The following is a 10,000-nucleotide window of genomic DNA, read 5'->3' on the forward strand; positions in this document are numbered from 1 at the left end:
TGTTTCATGAATTGAAAGGGTGCCTCGCCTAAATAAAGGTTGAGAAACACTGGTCTAGGGTGTTTGGTGTCCTGAAACCAGAGGTTGAGTTGTGCGCAGCTAGTGTCATGCAGCCAGGAGAAAACAGAAATGTAGAACTCATGTATATTAGTAGACGTTCTATTCCCACTGTTACTAACCCGCTACTCCTGTCTCCTCTCCCCACTGTTGCTAACCAACCCGCTACTCCTGTCTCCTCTCTAACTAACCCGCTACTCCTGTCTCCTCTCTAACTAACCCGCTACTCCTGTCTCCTCTCTAACTAACCCGCTACTCCTGTCTCCTCTCTAACTAACCCGCTACTCTTGTCTCCTCTCTAACTAACCCGCTACTCTTGTCTCCTCTCCCCACTGTTACTAACTAACCCGCTACTCCTGTCTCCTCTCTAACTAACCCGCTACTCCTGTCTCCTCTCTAACTAACCCGCTACTCCTGTCTCCTCTCTAACTAACCCGCTACTCCTGTCTCCTCTCCCCACTGTTACTAACTAACCCGCTACTCCTGTCTCCTCTCTAACTAACCCGCTACTCCTGTCTCCTCTCTAACTAACCCGCTACTCCTGTCTCCTCTCCCCACTGTTACTAACTAACCCGCTACTCCTGTCTCCTCTCTAACTAACCCGCTCCTCCTGTCTCCTCTCTAACTAACCCGCTCCTCTTGTCTTCTCTCTAACTAACCCGCTACTCCTGTCTCCTCTCCCCACTGTTACTAACTAACCCGCTCCTCTTGTCTCCTCTCTAACTAACCCGCTACTACTGTCTCCTCTCTAACTAACCTGCTACTCTTGTCTCCTCTCCCCACTGTTACTAACTAACCCGCTACTCCTGTCTCCTCTCTAACTAACCCGCTACTCCTGTCTCCTCTCTAACTAACCCGCTCCTCCTGTCTCCTCTCTAACTAACCCGCTCCTCTTGTCTTCTCTCTAACTAACCTGCTACTCCTGTCTCCTCTCTAACTAACCCGCTACTCCTGTCTCCTCTCTAACTAACCCGCTACTCCTGTCTCCTCTCCCCACTGTTACTAACTAACCCGCTACTCCTGTCTCCTCTCTAACTAACCTGCTACTCTTGTCTCCTCTCTAACTAACCTGCTACTCCTGTCTCCTCTCTAACTAACCTGCTACTCTTGTCTCCTCTCTAACTAACCTGCTACTCTTGTCTCCTCTCCCCCCTACAGAGCAGAGGACGACGCAGCAAGGACAGGTCTACTTTCTGCACACCCAGACGGGCGTCAGCACCTGGCACGACCCCCGCGTACCCAGGTAGGACCACCACACACACACACACACACACACACACACACACACACACACACACACACACACACACACACACACACACACACACACACACACACACACACACACACACACACACACACACACACACACACACACACACACACACACACACACACACACAGACCGGCGTCAGCACCTGGCACGACCCCCAAGTACCCAGGTAGCACTACAACACACACACACACACACACACACACACACACACACACACACACACACACACACACACACACACACACACACAGACGGGCGTCAGCACATGGCACGACCCCATGAGTGATGGGCAGCCTCGGTTCAGAAGCGTTCACAATCCAGTGCCACAATACTCTGTTCATTTGATGTCCAGAAGTTGTCAAGCCTTAGCCTGATTATCATCGACTTTCAAATCTCCAAATTTCCAAACGGCCTCCCTTGGTTTGCTTCCCAACAAAGTGGGAGGAGTTCCCGTATTTGCGGGAACTCAGAAAGTACTTGCATTGGGTCTTGACCTGACTGGTAGCAACTCTGAAGCTGTTGCGTCACTAGGAGGGCATGGCCTGGCTAGTCAAGCCTAGAGATGTATGCTCTCTGATTAGCTCCCTGCCTCAGGCTAGCGCTTTGAGAGGAGCTTCGATGCTGTATTTCAGATGGGAACGGTTGTGAGCCCTTGGCCAGGCAACACCACTTGATGTCCAGAAGTTGTCGAGACGAGAGATCTAGACGAGTGTTTCTCAACAGGGGTGCCGGGGCACCCTGGGGTGCTGCAGGCCCCCCTCAGGGGTGCCGCGGAAATGTGACTGAAAAATAAATTATGTAATATTATACATATTTTCTAAATTGATAAGTCAATGTTAGTCAGTGGAATCTTTCATCTGCCATTTACGCACAATACAGTAAATATAGGTCGCCCCAGTCAGCTGCAACTTCAAACATAGGTCGTGTGACGTCTCCAAATGTGTCACTTTTCTAAGCTTGTGTGGTATCGGATGCAATGCCATGTTACGGCTTGTTGGTTTGGGGTGCCTTGACATTTTTCATGAATTGAAAGGGTGCCTTGCCTAAAAAAAGGTTGAGAAACACTGCTCTAGACGAGCCACTTCACCCACACACTTCCTGCCTGTAGATTTAATGAGGAGGTCTTTCCCAGTTGCAGTCATATACACATTCACAATCATCCTTTTCTCCCCCCACTGCTATCTTGTGTGTGGATGATGCTTTGGAATTTCATCAGCCCTTGACATGTGGCATACCCGAGTGGAGTAACTGTTATTAGATAAGATTACATTACATTACATTGGAGTTTATAGTCAATACTTGTGAAAGTGAAAGTGAAGTGAAAGCCCATTGGGAAACTCCAACTCCCATTGTCATTGTGACACAGCACTCCACAGCACACAAGTTAACACTGCACACTGCACACAACGAAATTGCATTTATGCCTCACCCGTGCAAGGGGGCAGCCCTCAGTGGCGCCCCATGGGGAGCAGTGCGGTGGGACGGTACCATGCTCAGGGTACCTCAGTCATGGAGGAGGGTGGGGGAGAGCACTGGTTGATAACTCCCCCCACCAACCTGGCGGGTCGGGAGTCGAACCGGCAACCGCTGGGATGCAAGTCTGACGCCCTAACCACTCACCCATGACTGCCCTAAATTGTATATCTATGAAGAGGATCTGCAGTGCAGTGCATCTCCAAGCCCCGGTATCCCCTTAGCAGCCTGTTGACATCCTCCCTGTTACTCGCTATCCAGTGTTGAGTCCAAAGGGGTGAAGAGCTTACTGTCACCATTGTCTAGACATAGGCATTGCCCAACAACAACAACAACAACAACAGCACGCACGCACGCACGCACGCACGCACGCACGCACGCACGCACGCACGCACGCACGCACGCACACACACACACACACACACACACACACACACACACACACAGACAAATTATGTCCCTGAACTGTCAGTATTGAGCCCCAAATTACCAAGCAGAGGAGCTAACCCCACCCCCACCCCCCCAAGCCCCGGGGGGCATGTTCCAAGTTCCAAAACACCAGGCAGCCGCCAACCAATAGATAGACAGACAGAGCAGGGGCTAGCAGACAGAGCAGGGGCTAGCAGACAGAGCAGGGGCTAGCAGACAGAGCAGGGGCTAGCAGACAGAGCAGGGGCTAGCAGACAGAGCAGGGGCTAGCAGACAGAGCAGGGGCTAGCAGACAGAGCAGGGGCTAGCCGGAGCTACACCCCAGTCATAGTCAGAAATCTGATGTGTGTTTGTGTTATTGTATTGTATGCATCTCATCTCCTAATGCTTTACAGCTGGGATAAAGGCAGGGCCTGTAACCAGTCCTGGATACTGCTCAGCTGTGTGTGTGCGTGCGTGCGTGCATGCGTGCGCGTGCGTGCGCGCGCCTGCCTGTGCGCGTGTGTGTGTGCATCCGTTGGTGTGTGTGCGTCTTTGTGTGCACGTACAGTGTGTGTGTGTGTGTGTGTGTGTGTGTGTGTGTGTGTGTGTGTGTGTGTGTGTGTGTGTGTGTGTGAGATCGTGCCAGTACCCTTTAAGTGTGTGTGTGTGTGTGTGTGTGAGATCGTCAACTGAGCCAATACCCTTTAAGTGTGGGTGTGTGTGTATTATGTCTGTGTTGTGACATATTTATGAAAGCATGGAGACGAGGCTTAAGGGGAAAGACGGCAGATTTTGGAAAATTCTGATGTGGGCGACTGCACGTTTTGGTATGAATGTATGTGTGTGTGTGTGTCTGTCTGTCTGTCTGTCTGTCTGTCTGTCTGTCTGTCTGTCTGTCTGTCTGTCTGTCTGTCTGTCTGTCTGTCTGTCTGTCTGTATCCCCTGTCAGCTAGTCAGAGGGCCATTTGAGGCTTTAGCCTGAGTAGAGTTGAGTTGGTTACCCCCCCCCCCCCCCCCATTTTATTAGTTACTCAACAAACATCCTATCTCCCCAAGTAAACACCAGCCCTCTAAAGGTCAGATTACACTTCTGAAACTGCGCTCATCAAAAGTCGCGTGGGAGTGGCCACTAACCAACATTGTATTCATGCATCTGCAAGTTCTGCGAGGTCAGAGGTCTCGTCATGAGACACATTTGAAATTGCGCGATTAGGCCTACTACTTTCACTACATTGTAAAAGCACTGCGGTCATTATTAAGCAATGTTGCTTTCTGGCCCGGTTAGCTAGGTATTTTCACACAAATTGCAAAGGCAATGCACATACCCAGTCTGTTTTCACGCGCAGAAAATGCAAGCATGTAAAGACCGTTGATTCTGCCGATGTGTGTTTACATTCGGTGGAGGAAGCTACGGTAGTAAAACCGCAGGCATTGTGTCACGAGTGTTCAACTGATGCATTGTTTGTTACTTAGCTTGTAGCTTCGTGTATTTACACACATTTACACACAAGGCATTAATATAGTTTTTAACAGAATACAGCTCTGCTCTCGCAAACTACTGGCATTGCGCTGCCACAAGAACAGGACAAGGAAGTAGCGAGACGACCAATCATAGCGCCTTTTTGTCTGCGTCATCCGCGTCCGTCCGACGGATAGTTCGATTTTTTTCGAGGCGCTCGACGACGGGCGCAGAGCCTCTGCGCGGGGGGCGTGGACTCGCACAGACAGAAGACGGACGGACGCAAGCATAAATCTAGCTTAAGGCAGTGGTTCTCAACAAACGCCCCCCCACAACTCATCATAAGCTTCCCAACGCCCCCTTAACCTCACGATAAACCTGCCAATGCCCCAACCCCCCCTTTAGTATTAATAGAATAAATAAATTCATGTGCAACTGAACAGCAGAGTTGTATAGAGTAGAAGTACTCTTGCAGCTGTACTTACAACACTTGTAGAATAGTATTACAAATTTGGAACCATGTACAGTGAGTCCAATATGTATTTGATCCCTTGCTGATTTTGCCGGTTTGCCCACTAATAAAGACATGATCAGTCTATAAATTTATGATAATATGTATTCAAACATGGAGAGACAGAATATCAAAAAGAAATTCCAGAACATAACTTAAATGAATATATTTTAATTTATTTGCATTTAATTTAGGCAAATAAGTATTTGACCCCTCTAGCTAAAGAAGATAAAGTGCTTTGTGGCAAAGCCCTAGTTGTCTAGCACTGAGGTCAGATGCTTCTTTTAGTTGATGACAATGTTTGTCCATATAGTAGAAAATATTTTTGCCCATTTTTCTTTGCACATTATCTCTAAAACATTAATAGTTTGTGGCTGTAGCTTGGCAAATGGGAGGTTCAGTTCTCTCCATAGAATTACTATAGGGTTAATATTTGGAGACTGTCTAGGCCACTTCACAACTTTAATATGCTTCTTATTGAGCCACTCCTTCGTTACTTTGACTGTATGTTGTGTATTATTGTCATGTTGGGAGATCCAAAAAATGGCCCACCCTTCAGTGTAGTGGTGGAGGGAAGGACGTTTGCACTCAGGCTTGCACATTACATGTCTCCCTTCATCCATTCGTTGACGATGTGAAGTTGTCCTGTGCCTTGGCCAGACAAACACCCTCAAACCATAATGATACCACTTTCATGCATGATGGTGAGGAGGGTGTTCTTGGGATCATAGACAGCAGTACTCTTTCTCAAAACACATTGAATTGTGGTAATGCCAAACAGCTTGATTTTGGTTTCATCTGACTACAGCACCTCCTTATCATATCCTAAACCAGTCTGATGTCCGTTGGCAAACCTCAAGTGGGACTGCACAGGTTCCTTCTGATGTGGAGGTACCATGTGTGCACTACAGGATTTTAAACCTCTGTGGCATTAAGTGCTACCAGTAGTTTTCTCAGTGAATTTGGTCCCAGTAGCTTTGGTATCATTGCCTAGTTCATCCCATACAGGTCTAGGGTGATTTCTTTCAGTTCTCATGATTATCAAATCCCTCCAAAAGGTCAAATCTTGTATAGAACCCCAGACAGGCTGATGGATAGTCATTTTGTATTCCTCACATTTCGGAAGAAATGCATCAACAGCTGGGTCATTAATACACAGTCTCTTTCTTGTGGCTTTGCAGCCCATTTAATCTTTGTTCAGGTCTAAAATCATGTCCCTGGTATCATTTGACCACTCTTTGGTCTTTCCCATGCTGGTGAGGTTGGAGTGTGACTGATTCACTCATACTATGGACTGATTCTGCTGATTCAATGTATTTTTTATGCATGTTAGTATGTACAGGTGTCTTTAATTCAGATGACAAGTTGATCGGAAGTGCCCATCTGGTCTGTGGGCCCGGAACTGTGATCAGTTGGCAGGGGATCAAATACTTATTTTGCTCGATGAAATGGAAATAAATTAATATATATTCTCTTCAGTTAATTTCTGGATTTTCTTTTTGATATTCTGTCCCTCCATATTAGAATACATATTATCATAACATTTATTGACTGATCACGTCTTTGTTAGTAGGCAAACCAACAAAATCAGCAAGGGATCAAATACATATTGGACTCACTGTATATCATACCACTAGTGACTGATTAATAGGGTGTGTCTGTGTGTGTCTGTGCGTCAGAGTGTGTGTCTGTTTGTGGTTGTGGTTGTGGTTGTTGTTGTTTTTTTTGTTTGATGAGCAGTCTTTTTAATGCCCTGTGGTCTTAATGCCTGTCTGCGTGTGGTCTGGTCTTGTCTGTGTTGCGTTTGTTTCAGGGACCTGAGCAACGTGAACTGTGTTGTCTAATGTACTGTACTGTACTGTACTGTAATGTAATGTAATGTAATGTAATGTACTGTACTGTACTGTACTGTACTGTACTGTAATGTAATGTAATGTACTGTACTGTACTGTACTGTAATGTAATGTAATGTAATGTAATGTAATGTTATGTACTGTAATGTACTGTAATGTAATGTACTGTAATGTAGTGTAATGTACTGTGATGTACTGTACTGTACTGTACTGTACTGTACTGTACTGTACTGTAATTTAATGTAATGTATTGTAATGTAATGTAATGTAATGTAATGTACTGTACTGTACTGTACTGTAATGTTATGTATTGTAATGTAATGTAATGTAATGTAATGTAATGTAATGTAATTTCAGGGACCTGAGCAACGTGAACTGTGAGGAGTTGGGTCCTCTCCCGCCGGGCTGGGAGATCCGCAACACCGCCACGGGCCGCGTCTACTTTGTGGACCACAACAACCGCACCACCCAGTTCACCGACCCACGCCTCTCCGCCAACCTCCACCTCGTACTCAAGTGAGTCGATCTGCTCTGAACAAACACATCTGAAGAACGCGTATGCTTGCGTGACGCATAACTGTACACACACACACACACACACACACACACACACACACACACACACACACTACATAAAAATAGCATATTGAGTTTATCCTTGCAGACACACCTCAATAGAATATTTTTGACTTTTAAAATCCCCTTATTGAACAATTGCATGGTCTATACGTCCACAAAATGGCTTGGGTGTGTGGTTGGGGGGGATCTTGCCCATTTTGTGGATGTTGTTCACCTGAATAGAATGGATAGATAAAGGTTGCAGATTGACTTTCTCCCTTCAAAGACACCCGAGTAGAATAGAAGAGAAAGTCTGTTGTACAGAGCAAATGACGTATAAAGCAGCTACTTAAAAGACACACATTCACACGCGTAGCCATTCACCTTAGCCTGCTCTTTTTGGCAGTGCCGCATTTGAACTCAGGAAGTTCCATTCTAGTGAGATGATGAATCCATTCTTTAGGTCTCTGTTGACTACCTTGATGCTACATTAGCTGTGTTTGCCTCCTCTTTTTATTGTGTCTGTGTGTGTCTGTGTGTGTGTGTGTGTGTGTGTGTGTGTGTGTGTGTGTGTGTGTGTGTGTGTGTGTGTGTGTGTGTGTGTGTGTGTGTGTGTGTGTGTGTGTGTGTGTGTGTGTGTGTGTGTGTGTTTGTGTGTGTGTTCATGCATGCATGTGTGCACGCGTTTGTGTGGGTGTATGTCTTTTTGTTGTGGTCTGTGTTTCTCTGTATATTGGATGTATGTTTGTTGTGTATTTGTGTAGTTAGCACAGAAGATGGCTATGGGCTCATATTAAAGGGTAAACATTAGAGGAATACTAGACTTACACATTTTTTTTTCATTGAGCCATGTATGTATGGATAAATAGGTGAAAACTCCCCCAAAACAGCAAACCTGCATAATATCCTTATCCACCCGTTTTATTCATTTTATTTTATTTTTATTACATTTTTCCACATAAAATTGGTAATATTAATCGTAGCTCGTAAAAAAAATCGTAAGTAATTGTACGTTCATGCTTGGATTGCACCATAAAAAGTAGAAAGGAACAGCATCAATATTTTTCCAGTTATCGCCAAAAAACATAGTTGCATAATAGCATTAGCCTGGCTCTACATGTGTGTCATGGTTTGTGGGTGTGTGTGTTTGTGTACACGCCTGCGTGCCCGTGTGTGTGTTGTTGTTGTTTTGCTGATTGTTGACAGTCCTGACGGTCTCCATGGTGAAGACAGCAATGTCATGTTCTCTGCCTGTTTTGTGCATTCTTCTTTTAACGCGTTCGTTCATCTCTCCCCCGTTTGTCTCCAGCAGTCCGAGCCCCAACGGTCCCAATGGCTCATCACGTGTTGGTATGGAGAGCCAAAACTCTAACCTCAGGTAACCCCAATTTGTTTTTCTTCTCCTTCGTCCTTCTCATTGTTTTCCCTTCTTTTTTTTCCCCTGCCTCATCCGTCTGTCAGGAGGATTTTGTGCACAAGACAGCCTGTCTTTCTCTCTCTCTCTCTCTCGCTCTCGCTCTCTCTCGCTCTCTCTCGCTCTCTCTCGCTCTCTCTCTCTCGCTCTCTCTCTCTCGCTCTCTCTCTTTCTCGCTCTCTCTCGCTCTCTCTGTCTGTGTCTCTCTGTCACTCACATTCTCACACACACACACACACACACACACACACACACACACACACACACACACACACACACACACACACACACACACACACACACACACACACACACACACACACACACACACGTCCTCTCCATCTCTCCATTTAGACCTCCCTCTGGTCTGACAACGTGTAAATGTCTCTCTATCTCTCTATGCCTCTCTCTCTATGCCCCTCTCTCTCTCTCTCTCTCTCTCTCTCTCTCTCTCTCTCTCTCTCTCTCTCTCTCTCTCTCTCTCTCTCTCTAACTCAACATATATCACACACTCATGCTCACACATCACATACTTGCACGCATACACACCTGCTCATACAAGGATGACATACACACACACACGCACACATGCACACACTCCACGTATTTGCGTGTATACACAAATACACATGCACAGAGGGTATACAGTAGTCACACACAGCAGGGATTTTTACCCATTGTGCACCACAAGCCGCGTGCCAGGTAGGGGATTGGTCCTCTGCTGAGCGTTATGTTGGGGATTAGTCATGGGAGACTAGCGCTCTTCAGACAGGACTCAGATTATAATCCCGAATGCTACGCTCTGCTCTTCCACATCCTTCACACTCGAAATGTTGCACCTGGTGCACAAAACTAACATGTCAAGTGATGCCTGTCTCTTTTGTAAATATCAGCCAAAAAAGCAATTATTTTGGGTGTGGAGTCAGAACTCATGGTTTTATTGTTAACACTCTGCAAAGTTCACCTCACACTGAAATGTGGAGAACTT

At 46.2% G+C, this 10,000-nt stretch overlaps 1 protein-coding gene across 1 annotated transcript in view; it reads left to right on the forward strand.

The window, feature by feature from the left end:
- The window catches only part of smurf2 (SMAD specific E3 ubiquitin protein ligase 2), a 141,071-nt gene that overhangs the window by 105,590 nt on the left and 25,481 nt on the right, over positions 1 to 10,000 (forward strand). The window contains exons 9-11 of the mRNA XM_063196204.1: positions 1,216 to 1,300; positions 7,398 to 7,556; positions 8,908 to 8,976. Coding sequence (XP_063052274.1) covers positions 1,216 to 1,300; positions 7,398 to 7,556; positions 8,908 to 8,976 — 313 coding nt within the window. The remainder of the gene's footprint in view (positions 1 to 1,215; positions 1,301 to 7,397; positions 7,557 to 8,907; positions 8,977 to 10,000) is intronic.

Source organism: Engraulis encrasicolus, chromosome 1 (assembly GCF_034702125.1).
Source record: "Engraulis encrasicolus isolate BLACKSEA-1 chromosome 1, IST_EnEncr_1.0, whole genome shotgun sequence".
Taxonomy (NCBI): domain Eukaryota; kingdom Metazoa; phylum Chordata; class Actinopteri; order Clupeiformes; family Engraulidae; genus Engraulis; species Engraulis encrasicolus.